This window comes from Thermobia domestica, chromosome 5 (assembly GCF_964235325.1).
Source record: "Thermobia domestica chromosome 5, izTheDome1.hap1.1, whole genome shotgun sequence".
Lineage (NCBI taxonomy): Eukaryota > Metazoa > Arthropoda > Insecta > Zygentoma > Lepismatidae > Thermobia > Thermobia domestica.
In genome coordinates, this window is record NC_137458.1 from 268,015,966 (window position 1) to 268,031,442 (window position 15,477).

The 15,477-nt window shown below is 34.7% G+C and overlaps 1 protein-coding gene across 1 annotated transcript in view; it reads right to left on the minus strand.

Annotated features, from left to right (window-relative positions):
• The window catches only part of LOC145686588 (uncharacterized), a 188,197-nt gene that overhangs the window by 156,539 nt on the left and 16,181 nt on the right, over positions 1–15,477 (minus strand). The window contains exons 3-5 of the mRNA XM_081760044.1: positions 12,835–12,929; positions 5,491–5,645; positions 1,129–1,322 (exon numbers count right to left, since the gene is read on the minus strand). Coding sequence (XP_081616170.1) covers positions 1,129–1,322; positions 5,491–5,645; positions 12,835–12,929 — 444 coding nt within the window. The remainder of the gene's footprint in view (positions 1–1,128; positions 1,323–5,490; positions 5,646–12,834; positions 12,930–15,477) is intronic.

A 15,477-nucleotide genomic window follows, 5' to 3' on the forward strand; every position in this document is an offset into this window, starting at 1 on the left:
AGGAGGAAGATTTTTCCACTCAAAGTGTCAAATAACAAAACAACACAAACCATTCGGAGTTTCTACGCTTTTTTTTTTTTTTTTCGCCAAAACCTTTCTCAAGCGACAGAGAGGAATACGCACTCCTCTGGTCGAGAATTGTCAGCTAGCTAGAATTTCTTGGCAACACCGGATTTCGGAGAAAGTATCTGTTTCACTACCATGTAGTAGGAGGAGAAGATTAATAGATCAATTTTCCATACCTCCCCCCAAGGTTTTTAAGATGTTTCTAAAAGTTTATAAGCAAAGCTTTCCGCAGTGTATTTGGCATTTATACCAAGTAACAAATAGCGTTTTATGTTTTCTGTTACATGAACAGTTATATAAATAGCAGTACTGCCATCTGTTTTCCTTATGTTATTGTTATGTCCTAGTACTTAAGAATAACAGATAGCACAAGCGCTTCCCATGTAACTGCTGTCACACAATTCACAGGTTTACAAAACTATTACTGTGACTGATTACAGAAAACATAGAATGTTGTTCATTACTTGGTATAAATGCCAAATATGCTGCGTAAAGCTTTGCCCATACCAAACAATAAAAATCAATGCAAATACTCACAGCCAGTAACGAGTTATTTCTCATATGCTAGGAACGCGATATCCTTGGTGCTGAATTAACACACAAGTAACACGCTTCAGTGGTATTCATTTTGTATTGTACCAACATCTCATTTTTTGTTGTGTAGAATCTGGTTGGCATAACAATGCAACAGTTTAAGCAATATATGAGTTGAGTGGTATTATTGTAATTCTATTATCGCAATGAAAACGAAGTATTCCACAAAAAGCACTCTGTAACCTGTATGAGAAAGTTAATTTGTGTGTGTTCAGTTAGCAATTTAAAACTTAAATCATTATTGCAAAGAGGGGTCACCGAGAGACCTGGAAGATAGAAAAAAGTAATTTCGATAGCTTCGGAAAGGTTTAGAGAACACTAGTTCAGTGATGACTATGTGAACTGGAGAAAATTATGGATAAGAAATTTGAAAAGATGTGCAGAATTTAATATTTCCAATTGCTAGTCTATTTTACATACAAATTCAGAGTTGGTGAATTTCGTAAGTAATATTTACTAAGAACTTACCTGAAGTTTCTCTATACTGTGTTTTAAAATACGATGCTTTGTATCTTGTTCAGCTTTCCAACTCGATTCATCTAACTTCATCACGTTATTAAAATCAATAGGCTTTAGCCTGAGATTTGTTTTGTGCTGATCCTTTATAGTGTTGAATAACACATCAATGCATCTGGGTAGAATTCCAGGTTGTGTAGAAGTCCCTGAAAAAAAAAATACAAAAAGTTTAACATACTTATTCTAGGACAGAACGGCTATGATAATAAATAAATAAATAAAATAAAATAAAAAAACAGTATGAAAGATTAAAACGATCACTGTGATTGTAAATAAATAAGTGTAGAATAAATGTAATGGGCGCCAACATTCTTCTAAATATCTAAATAATGACAAATTTTATCTTCCAAATGTCTAAAACCTCAAATTGTCAATATTAGAATACTATAATTCGATTCCAAAATGAACTATTATCAAAGTTACGAGAGAAGTGGATTAAATAAATACATATATATAAATGGAAATTTCTTAAACCACATATATGCTTTCAGAAACTGTCACAAAGACAGCATAAAAAACAAGAGAAGAGTGTACGATGAAGTGATGCTAAATTAGTTTCTTTAATAGTTGATTTGGCTAAAAGGTCACGTAACAAATTTGAAACTTTACAAGTGAGTTTTTTCTTAATTTTCGTCTCATCTTTTACAGATTTTTTTTTCTTTTATGGGGACTGTGAGGAATTACTTTGACGTATACTTTGGTAAGTTTTGTGCGGGAATGGGTTCATATCAAAGCACAGTCATCTATGCAATAAAACTCATCTTGAAGAAAACGCTACACAAAAACCCTTATCCAAATCAAGTTTTCACGTTACATGATACCATACCAGTTTTTCTTTTCTTTTTCTTCCAAATTCGTAAAAGATATGTTCCAAACTGAATGTCACTGCAACTTTATTACACCGTTTTTTCTTTTCTTCCAATACCATTGTTCCAGTTCTTTGCAAGTCATTTACATGCTTTGAATCCATTAATGCATGAAGTAATTTTCCTAGAGGAAATTTTTGTGTATAGTTTGTTTTCTTAGACCAGATTTACAACACTTTAAACATCCGTAATGAACTCGATTTGAAATTCTGATTGTAGTGGGCGGGAGATGCCACCCGAAAAATCGGATTGCATGCACAAGAGTAATACATTTTACCAATATTTTATAATGCAATATATATATATATATATATATATATATATATATATATATCTTACTCTTCATACAAAATTTACACTTGGTTACTTTAGTTAACTGTTTTCGATTTTCATTAAAAATTGACATTTCTTTACCAATCCTGTATCTGAACCGATAGTCCTGTAAAACCAAAGTTGCCAGCTTTTCGACAACAATAAAACACTCTCAAGACTATTATACGATTACGCAACAATATTCTGTCCGTACAAGTTATGGATGTGTCATTATAATGAATGTAAAAGTAATAAACATCACATCTGATTTCTCGAATACATCTGCACTAATAGGTTGAGGATGATTTTATCCATAGTTTACATTTTTAATACTAACTTGTCTTGCCTATTTCCTTTCATAGTATTGCACACTGCTCTTTTACTGGGGGAAAGGGTGCTAATACTCACCTTCAATGTTATTACAGCTACATCCACATTTTAACAAACTTCGACTTAATCTCATACCTTTGTAAGATCATATACAACATTTTTAACGCCCACAATGTTGATGCAAGGATTTGCAGACTGTAGAACACATATTAAAAAATGACTAGAAAAAACCCTCCAGGAAAAAGACACCGGTAGTGCTACAGTTGCATATAGCAAAAAACTGGTATTGCATATGTGGAAATGAAATATAAGGTTCTAACACTGATGTAAATTTTCTAAAGTTATCTTCTCAGCTACTCGTGATTACATGGTTATTGTTGTGTACTTTGGTGTGAAAGGTCCAGGTTTGATCCCTTGGGAGTATATAAGATTTGGATTCCACTTTGTATGAATAAACCCAAGTTTCGGATTTAACACATTAATTAAACGATCGCCTAGAGACCAAAACCACCTTTAATTACTACTTACCATTTCATCAACTGTGGTGTTCGAGGTGTGTTAAAAAATAATGACTTTCTTTTGTAATGGTGAATTTTATTTTTACAAATCAAGGTTATTCTTTTCAAAATAGGCTCATTTGGCAGATGGAGGAATTGTTTCCATTCTTCGCAGTAGTGCTGAAAGGCTTCTGCTGAAATATCTTTCAGCCTGTCGGCTACGCTCTTCTTAATATTCTCCGAAGTATTAAAATGGCACCCTAGGTTTTTTTCACGTGAGTCCAACCCCCCCCTCTTTTTTTTATTTATTTATTTATTTATTTATTTAAGGGTTGGACCCACTTGGGCAAATCCTGTTTAAAATGGCATTCTGTGTACTTTTCAGAAATAAAGTAAGATTACCGTATTACCTTTTTTAACAAAAGAGTTCTTACTCACCTCTATAGAACATCTGATCTGTAGCTGATACCGACAATAAAATTTCTCAAAGGAAGAACGAGACTTAAGCAAGTTATATCTAAACAAATATGACTTTGTCAGTTTTTTTGTTTATAGTTTGCCTGCCTGTTTGAAATTAGAAAAATCAAATCACAGAAGGTAACATGTGTGTTACTTTCCGGCACTGATAAGATGGTTAGATAACCTAAATGACCTGGATAAGAAGTTAGGTTGTATAATTATGCAATGTTTGAAAACCAGTGAAGATAAAAAGCTCTGGATTGAATATAGGCCTTACAAATGCTATATGTTTTAAAGATACTTTCTTATAGCTTGAAACAGGGTTGGCAAAAACCATAGTTTTTATTGAAGAAACCAAAGAAACCGGTTTTTTGGTTTAAACCTTTTTTTTTTTTTTTTTTTTTTGTTTAAACCAGATTTTTTGGGTTTAAATAGTCTATGTATTCATATCATATATGGACAGAAGTAAGTTTTTTTTTTTCGCCCCGGTGTTATTATGCAACAACTGGGTTATGCTGGAAGGGATCACACAAGCTTAAAGCGGAATCCAAACCGCTTCTCGACTTACATCCGAGAGAAACTGTTCTCCATTTGAACTCGGAACCAGGACTAATTGGCCAGAAATGCAATACGTCTGCCGACTCACTCACGAAGGACTCCTGATAAAAATACGTTGTACTGATCTTTACGTAGGCCTACTTGTTAATATAATTGTCAAGAGTCATTTCAGAAGAACAAAAGGATACACAGTTGCAGAAATGAAACCATTATACAGAATTACATATGGACAATTTCAAAGTACTACAGAGTATAGAAGAACTAATTTAGTCCAAGTTAGTTAACAACGACTTCTTTAGTTCAAATTAAAAAAATACGACTTAATTTGCATATCAGTAAGAAAAGTGAATAAAGATACGAATTATTTGAGTCCACTTTGGCTCAGACACATTTATACATAAATAGATACCAAAGATACTTCTCATTTCACTAAATGCCTCTCGTGGGGTTTGTATGACCCCCAGCCCCCCCCCCCCACACACACACACAAAAATACGGCATTTCGATGTATTTTATCAATAATAAACATTATTGAAACGAAACAATATTTAGAATTTTTATTTGATTGCAATTACATAACAATAATAATAAACTATAAAAATATTACAAAGCAAACATTCATAAACATAAAAAAAAAAGTTGCTTTTGTAGTATAATCTTTTTGAGTAATGAATGGGGAATTTAGGTGTGAATATAATACGCATAATATACGGGAGTGAAACGTGATTACCCACAAATGTGTGTTTATCGAGATTGTACAAACACTTACACGTTTACGAACATTTTTCGTTTTTTGGTTTAAACTTTTTTTTTTTTTTTTTTTTTTTGAAAAAATCAGCTGGTTTAAACTACTTTGGCTTAAACCAGCCAACCCTGGCTTGAAGTGATAGTTGAATAATAAAACTGTACATAAATATATATATATATATATATATATATATATATATATATATATATATATATAATATTGCTTCTTATGAGAAAAACATCCATAAAAAACCTTTTTAACATCTCCAATTTTAAATATCTTTAACAATTGAATATCAGTTGTTGAGCAACACTGAAGACCCCAACCGTCCGCTATTGTAATATTACTAATACGTCTACAAAAAGAGTTAATACAATTTAGTAAATAATAATAATAATAATAATAATAATAATAATAATAATAATAATAATAATAATAATAATAATAATAATAATAATAATGGAAGTCGAAATATTCAATTCACAGAAAAAGGTTTTGGGAATAATTACAAACTCTAAACTTAGCAAAGAAAAGTATTACTTACCTTGCATTGTATATGTCTTTCCCGCATTCGTAGTTCCATACGCAAAAAGAAGTCTATTTTCACCTGCTATTAGGCTTCTCATTAAATCAGTAACGAATCCATCGAAAACTTCTTTCTGCGTAGTATCTGGACGAAATATTTTAGTAAATTTGAATCTGTGAATTAAAAAACCTCAACGACAATGAAATATTAACGTGAGAAAATACATATTAATTAAGCATAAAAAGTATACTCACCACAACACACAATTTGACGCATACGGTTCAACAACCAATTGTCTTCATACTTAGGACACCATGCTGCTTGTACAACTAACTTATTTTGATCAGTTTCTTCCATTGTAAAAATAGTATATGGACTTTGAATTTCTGCTTTTAAACATCTTTGCCCGGTAAGAAATATATATAATAATTATGTAGATATTATAGATAAAATCTAAACATCTTTGCCTGGTAAGAGATATTCACAATAATTATGTAGAAAAAAAATGAAAATGAAATCTGAGTTTTACGTCCCACGGGTTATGCCGGTTAGGCTAAAGGAGACGGTGATGGTGAGTAATGAATGAAATGGTGGAACGAAGAAAGTGGGAGGAAACGGGAAAACCCCGAGGAAAAACACGCACACGGTGTGTCCACCACAAAGTTCACTTGGCGGGGGCTGGGATCGAACCCGGGACCCCTAGCACCAGAGGTGAACACTCTACCACTGAGCCACCGCGGCCCAATAATTATGCAGATATTATAGGTAAGATCTAAACATCTTTGTCCGGTAAGAGATATCTATAATAATTATGTAGATATTATAGATAAGACCTATAATGTCTATATAGATTATACATTTGTACCGGTTCTTTATACTAAGTTAAATGAATTTATAAGTGCGTTAGGCAGAGTTATAAGTTACAGCTCCCATCAAACTGAGAAGAAATTCTCAATTCAGGTATGGCAGATAAGCAACACAGCGTTAAGAGATAACTACTAGTGATTCGGTGGAATATCCGTACCAGTTCTTCATATATTAAGTGGTATTAAGAAGCAATGTAGATATATAATTCATAATCATCTTTTATCGGACGAAGAAATTTGAAGGCAGTAATTCAAGATCTATTAATACTGTTTTTACAGAAAACTGATCAGATTATAATTCTACAAGAAGCGTAATGTCCTAAGCGATTAATAAAAATGAAAGTTTAGTGTGTTAATTTGGCAGTTGTATCAAAATAAAATTATCTTAAAGGAAAATAGCCAGGGTTTGAAAAAACATTTAAAAAACACCTGGTCCCATACGAGTTTTCGGTTTTTTTTTTTTTTTTTTTTTTTTTTTTTTTTTGAAATATTTCAATGTCTTTGGAGTAAAAGCGTTAAAATATGATTTATATTTCAAGATTGTCTTTGTCACAACTTGCAACAATTTTCTATTCACTGCTGTTTAGAAAAGATGGCAATCATTTTGAAATTTTACATTGTATCGCCGAGAAAATCTATACAGCAAATTTAGAATGTCTCGTGCTTCTACCCTCAAAATTTCAACTTAAAAGTCCAAAAATTACACCCTGTAGCGTGGATACCCGTTATTTTGAAAATAGCCACCATTTTGAAATTTTACGTTGGATCGCCGCCAAAATATATACATATATATATACCGCTAATTTAGAGTGTCTCGTGCTTCTACTCTGAAAATTGCAACTTAAAAGACGAAAATTGCGCTTTGTAGCGTAGATACTAGCTATTTTGAAAAAAAAAAAAAAAAAAGAAAAGAAAAGAAAAAAAAAAACCCGTCATTTTGAAATTTTACATTGGTATGCCGCAAAAATCAATACAGGAAATATAGTCTCTCTCTCGTGCCTGTACCCTGAAAATTTAACCTTAAAAGATCGAAAGTTGAATTCTGTGGTGTGTGTGGTACAGGCAGACAAACGAACAAATGTAGATCTATTCATCCCAGGAGTCTCAGTGACGTTCGCGAAATATGAATACCAAACATATTAATTTAAAACAAAGATAAAATTCATGTTTTATAAAGATATGTTTCAAAATGTTTTATATGAAATAAATATTTTAAAGCGTAAAATAAATGGTTTTATCGTTGAAGTTCACTTCCGATACTTTATGCGTTCAATTACGGGAATTTCCCGAGGACTTGTTGCAAGACGGTTCTTTCCCGAAAATTAATTTAAAACAATTAACAAAGATATAATTCATAAAGTAAACATTTCAAAATGTCTTAAATGAAATTAAATATCTTCCAGCGTAAAATAAATAGTTCTATTGTTGAAGTATTCACTTCCAATGCTTTGTGCAATTCAATTACGGGAATTTCCCAAGCACTTCTTTCACGATGGGTTTCTCCCGAAAATGTAGCTTTCTTTACTGTACATCGAAACTTCCACTAGTACAGAAATTTGAACTTAGCACTTGAAATAGTAGCGTTATGTAGTCCTAGAAACTTTGAGCATTAAGTTTCTTAAATTTGACAAGAATTTTTCCGCTATTGCTACACTATTCTACAGAATGCTTATATCAAGAGTAGCAACAAATGACTGAACTAAACTGTTGTTGGAAAACCAAATTTTACTGAAGAATACTTGCGTTACCATCACAGATAAGAAATAATACTAAATAGTTTTACTAATGTATTTACATATTTACTGGTAATACCGCCACCTATGGTCTTAAACCCGTCAAACGTATGAAGGATACCGCCCCTCGGCGTCACCGAGTCAGCGAGCACACTATTCACGGAAAGTATTTTCTAAAATATAAAACTGCGTATTTTACTTCAATTAGGTTATTAGCATAATTCATACATTAATTTGTTCTTTTTTAATTATCTCAAGCTAAGGCATTTCATTTTATTTATTCATTCAATGTATTCAGAACTTTATAAAGGTCTTATGTTGAATATTGATGCATACTTTTAACGTGAAAGCATCTAATTCGCCCAAGAAAATTCCAAAATCTAATAAAAATAACTTTTAATGTGATCACTTTAGTTGTACCAATAATATACTATCAAAAAGCTCAAAATCCCAAGTAGGTTTTAAGCTGGACATTGCCAATTGGATCCAATCCGAAAAAACCCGGCGGGCAAACCCTGGCAATGGCATTCCAACCTGTCAGAACTGAAAAGTCTACGCATACGAAGTAGGTTCTATTCTTTTCTCTGCGGAAGTTAAGTAAAATAACCGTTACAACCTCTAAATAATAGAACTACAATTTAGTAATATAAAAGAAAATTACAACTTTACAAAAAGAAAGTAAATTACTTCTCAGAGTTGTTACTGAATTAAATGTTATAAACCAATATTCGCTAAGAGACCAAAACAAGAAGCTGTGCTTTAAACTAAATTTTACATAATAAAAAGAGACTTGCATGAACAAAATTTTTTAATATTTTTTTACGTGCATGACTAATACGATCTCAGAGGATTCGTTAGTTCCCTCCATCTCTCTCTCTTGGTAGACACCAAGACCAATGATGCCCCCGACTCCAGGTCCCTCATTACAAATTTTTACTCATTAATTTTCAATAAGATGCTAAACTATGAGTCCTTAGCAATTAAAAATCCCTTTATCCTACAGGACAGGTCATTTCCGAAAAGAAAACATATTAATAGTCCATTAAGACTGCAGTCTCAAGGTTTTCTTCTTACCATTACACTTCAGCACTAAACACTTGTAACTTATCTGAATCCCCATTAATTTTATATATCGGGTGTTGCAAAGTAAGTGTTACAACTCTTGGGAGGTGACTTCTGCCACTGAGACAAGAAAAAAAGTTCTCTTGAACTTTCGGCTATCGGACATAGTTTCGGATCCACAAAGTGCCGAAAGCGTGGGAAAATTACTTTCGGACGCCAATAGTTCGGAAACTATCCAACGTAAAGAGGGCGGGTAAAAAATTCACTGAAGAAGTCATACCTGCTGTATTGAATTGTGCATGTTTCACAATCCTACCATGCACGCGCAAGGGATTCCCCAAAAAAACGTAGGGAATCCCGGATTATCTGCCAAATGAAAATTGGTCTAAATGGATATGAATTGATAGGGTTTCTACCAGGTAACAATAATTCGTTTGTATTAAGTCGATATCTGGAACAAATACTAAATGGCGGACACCTTCATGCCCACTATGTGTGGTTGCATAATCGCCAGATGCGAATGCTGGCCAATAGTGACGTTCTGAGTATTAAGTGTAGCGAATTTGTACTCAAATGCTCTAGAAAGACATGTGGAGTGTCGGTAGAGCACAACAGATGAAGCAGGGTGATTCACATGTGTGAAAACACGTAACGAAAAATGCCCAGAAATGCACTCATACTCAGTAAACGTGAGTTCGAAGCGTCGGACATGTAAGGAATAGCATCAAGAACATGAAAGTCATTGCCAATTCATCAATAATATTCCCTCAAACTGATGGAATATTATGTGCACGGTTGCATACCAATAAGGATGCAACAACTGAGGACGAGTTGAAATTGTGCAAGCGGATTCACAAAGAAATTGGGGAAACTAAAAGAATGTCACTAGTGGGATCGCAGGATCGATATTGAAATGTGGCCCAATGTGTGTGTTGATATCAACATGTAGCTAATGGACGAATGTCAACATGTCCCACTACTGCTGCGACACCATTCCACGTGCGAAAAATAGAAACGGTGTCTCAGCAGTAGTACGACATGCTGACATTTGTCCATTAGCTACATGTCGATATCAACACACACACTGGCCATATTTCAATATCGATCCTGCAATCCTACTACTGACATTTCGTTAGTTTCCTCAGTTTCTTAATGAGACCCCTTGCACAATTTTAACTTGGCGTCAGTTGTTGCATCCTTATTGGTATGCAACCGTGCACATAATATTCCATCAGTTTGAGGGAATATTATTGGTGAATTGGCAATGACTTTCATGTTCTTGATGCTATTCCTTACATTTCCGACGCTTCGAACTCACGTTTACTGAGTATGAGTGCATTTCTGGGCATTTTTCGTTATGTGTTTTCACACATGTGAATCGCCTTGCTTCATCTGTTGTGCTCTACCGACACTCCACATGTCTTTCTAAAGCATTTGAGTACAAATTTACTACACTTGATACTCAGAACGTCACTATTGGCCAGCATTCGCATCTGGCGATTATGCAACCACACATAGTGGGCATGAAGGTGTCCGCCATTTAGTATTTGTTCCAGATATCGACTTAATACAAACGAATTATTGTTACCTGGTAGAAACCCTATCAATTCATATCCATTTAGACCAATTTTCATTTGGCAGATAATCCGGGACTCCTTACGTTTTTTTGGGGGAATCCCTTAATCCCTTGCGCGTGCATAGTAGGATTGTGAAACATGCACAATTCAATACAGCAGGTATGACTTCTTCGGTGATTTTTTTACCCGCCCTCTTTACGCTGGATAGTTTTCGAACTATTGGCGTCCGAAAGTAATTTTTCCACGCTTTCGGCACCTTGTAGATCTGAAACTGTCCGATAGTCGAAAGTTCAAGAGAACTTTTTTCTTGTCTTAGTGGCAGGAGTCACCTCCCAAGAGTTCTAACACTTATTTTGCAACATCCGAGATATATATATATATATATATATCTCAGGGATGCAAATAAGCAACAAAATTTTATTTTCCCACATCCCACATTCCAATCGTGATTATTAGTCTTTACTGTTTAATAACTCGCCCACACCGATGAACCACTCGCCCGTTGCATCCCGAATATTATATATATTTGGTCTAGGAATTAATTCGTGCGGTTGGTACGCACACATTGAAGCTGTAGTACAAACACAAAATACATAAATACTTTAAGAAAAATATTGTCCATCGCTAGCCACCACTTTCGCCCATCTGTCAGGCAATGTACGGATTCCGTGGCGAAAGAAGTCCTCATCCTTGGAAGCGATCCAGTCAGAGACCCATGTTTCGATATCTTCTGAAGAAGTAAACCGCTGTCCAATCAAATCGTTGTTCATGCAATCGAACAAGTAGTAGTCCGAAGGAGCAACGCCTGGTGAATACGGCGGGTGGGGTAAAACTTCCCATCCGACATTTTCTAAATAGGTTTTGACCGGTTTTGCGACATGTGGGCGAGCGTTATCATGTTGAACAATAAGTTTATCATGTCTGTTCTCCCATTCTAGTCGTGTTCTGGCCAGAGCTTGCTTCAAACGCATTAATTGTCGTCGATAACGTTCTCCATTCATAGTTTCACCCGGTTGCAGCAGCTCATAGTACACCACACCTTTCATATCCCACCATATGCACAGCATAACCTTTGCACAGTGAATATCTCGTTTTGGTTGTGATGGACCTGGTTCACCTGGTTTCACCCAGGCCTTTTTTCGTTTAGGGTTCTCGTAATGGATCCACTTCTCATCACCCGTAATAATTCGATGCAGAAACCCCTTTCTGCTCTGTCGTCGAAGCAGCAATTCGCAAATGGTTTTTCGTCTTTCAACGTCTCTGTCTTTCAATTCATGTGGAACCCAATGTGACATCTTTTGAATCATTCCCATGGCTTTCAAGCGTTTGGAGACTGTTGTTTGATCAACGCCTAATGCTGCTGCAAGTTGTTCCTGCGTTTGACACGAATCCTGCTCGAGCAATGCTGTCAATTCTTCGTCTTGAAATTTTTTTGGCTGTCCAGCTCGCTCTTGGTCTGCCAAGCCGAAATCACCACTTCTAAACCGTGCAAACCACTTCTGACACGTTCGCTCAGCTAGAGCATGGTCACCATACACTTCCACCAAAATACGATGACTTTCAGTCGCACTTTTCTGCATGTTAAAGTAATGCAGCAGGACACCCCGCAAAAACACTTTATCAGGCACAAATTGCGCCATGTTCACTTAACTACAAACTGGTGTTGTTGACGCTTTAATCCACTGCCCTATACTACGAACGATACGCGATGACAGGGGTTTGCAACACATGTGTGGATACACGGAACTGTGGGACGCTCCGTTCGTTGCGCCATCTCTTGTCCACCCGCACGAATTAATTCCTAGACCAAATATATACTCATAAAATTTCTGTCTTCATAACACAAGGAAGCGCACTCATGAAAATTTTTCGTTGAAACGTATGACTCGAATTGTTATGCAGGTGCATTGGTGAGCATATTTTTTTCTGATTAACCTTGGAAACTTTTTTTTATTCAAACTACAGCACACACAACTTCAAAATCTTGGCTAACACTTAAAAAATACTTTGAAACAAGATATCAAATTAATACGAGCCTCTGAAACAGCTTATCGTTGTAACTTGAACACCCATCAATTATGATATCAAAATAGAATGTTCTATATAAAGTTTTGTAAAACTTACCTATGAGCCTTTTTCGCTATTTTACTCCCATCATTAGTGAGAAACTTCAATGTCGTGTCGTTCAAAACTTGAAACGTATCCGTAGTGGGATTTCTCTGTAAAGTATAAAATAAAATTATTATTATTATTATTATTATAAGAGGGGTGAAATTTTAACATTTTTATTACAGATCAGTGGTTCCCAACCTGGGGTGCTTGAAGAGTGAACAAGGGGGTATAAGCTATCAGAGTTCCCACTTTTTCCCAAAAAAAATTCCAGGACGTTTCCAGGACAAATCACCAATTTTCCAGAACTTCGACACAGAAAGGTATAATAGGATTGCAACTGTAGGTTCAAAACTCACAATAGTAAAATGAAAAGTACAGTAGCTTACACAGTGAATATTAATGCAAGTACAGTAATAATACACAATAATTTAGTACCCAAGGCGAAGCGTAATGTGCTGCTTTATTTTAGTGGCCTCCCAACTCCTTATAGGCACTCGAACCACCCACATCCAGCACATGTATTTTCATTCTTTCTACATGACATTTTAATTGTGCACCGAACAAATTTACAAACAACAAAAATCTGTTTTTCGTACATGGCATCTTCATTGCATGATAGTGAGACAGATATAATAGGGGGGGGGGGGAGGAATTATATCAAAAGTTGTTTAACAGTATGGAGTTGTGTGATTTCTTCATCTATAGACATAATTTCTTTCTTCTTTAGCGAAACTGCTCCACTGATAGCATTTGACTTTGTCAATAAAGTAAAGCAGGACTTCTGCTCTGCTTCATTTGCAAGAAAAAGTTTCTTTGGTAGAGCAAGGAATTGAGTTTCACCTAGATATGATCTTGTCACCAATAGCATTCATATAAAATTTTACTGAAAAGTAAGTACAGTTGCGAAAATAGACTGATTATGGAGGACTGATACAGGTACAAAGCACAGTTTCTGGAGGATAATGCTAGTGAAGGAAGAATCCAAGAATGGGTTGACACACTTAGTTGATGAAAGAAAGAAGTTCTAGTTAACCACCCTGTTGGGAGAAAGCCCACCAACCACTCACACATGCAGGATCACGACAAATTATTATTCACCACAAAAACAGGAATGGCAAACAAATATAGCAATCAATTAAAATTTTCATGATAATTATGAAAAATCTGGCATTCAGTATTTCTTTAAATTTTAAGGACAGAAATGTATTTTTAAGGACATTTCCAGGACGAGTGGGAACCTTGAGCTATTGACAGAAATAAACACTTAAATGGACAGGCTGGAAGACTGTACAGCCAGTATGGATTAAGAACTTCGATTTAACATGGTCCATAACAACTTTCACTATATATCTTGGGGCTATGATTTTTTTTTTCTTTTTTCACAATAGCTCAACGTAACCTACAGATACGTTAATGCAGCTATATTAACAGAAGCTTCATACACATAACAAACTTGTAATTTAGTATATTAATAATCGAAAACTCCACAAAGAAAACAATAAAAAACAAGGAAACGCCAAATCATTTTAATAAGCTTAGAATGTAGATAGAACCTTGGTTGTTTCTAAATGCACAAATGGTTTTCGAAAAGCAACACTGGAAAGAGTTTCCTCAAACTACAATACAAGATAATAAAAATAATGAGTAATTTGTACGATCCTATGCTAGCATTAATTACTTATCTCCGCGATGTTCAAGCACCTGGTAGACTTGTCTATGTCATTACTGGCTTTTTCTTTTCTGAGGGGAAGAAGGGGACTTCCGAACACATTACTGACATGGCCATCTATCCTGAAGCTGAAAGAGGAAATCCCACTAATGTTTCAAGGGAAGGAAGGTATCCTGCTGTTTTTGGTAAAGAATAAAAATAAGACGAATGGAAAGAAAAAAGCCTCTGAGCAAAAACACTTTTTACAAGCACTCATATGTATATTCTTGCCAGGTCCTCCCACCAAACAATCTATAAAATGTAAAAATATATAATGGCTAACTCCTAAACTGCAGGACCGTTTTTGATGGTTTTCGGTACATGAAACGACCATGGCTTAACTAAAGTTTTAATCACATTAGTTTTCTAGAAAGGCGTATCCTAAAGGAGATATAATGGGTTCAAAAAATTATCACGAATTTATGTTAGGAAGATGAAATTTAGTATATACACTGGTCATTAAAAGTAATGGAAATAAGTTCCAGCATTTTTAGAAATATCTGTTTTAACGGAGTAAGGACGGGTTTTAATGACGGTAACTATACAAATAAAAATGAATGTAACGATATTTTGATTGCCAAATCCTCTAAGACCGCTGTACTAAATCTGCCGATTTTTAGTACATGTATGATGTATGGACTAATTATGTTTTGTATCGCATCATTGGCATAAGATAGGGGTGGAAAGGAAAAAAAATGGAATTAGTCTGATCTGTTGATTTATGCTTTATAGCAGGCATGTGCAAGTTGGAACATGATGTGGACCAATTACAGAGAAATTACTGGTTTCAAGGGCAGTACGAGACAATGTATAAAATTTTCACAAAAAATTTACAGGCATATTCATCGTACACTAACATCACAGAAACACAAGAACAGTAATCAAAATATTTTACTAGAGGAAAAACGCAAAAATTTAGTAGTTAATTCCTTACTTTTGACGAGATT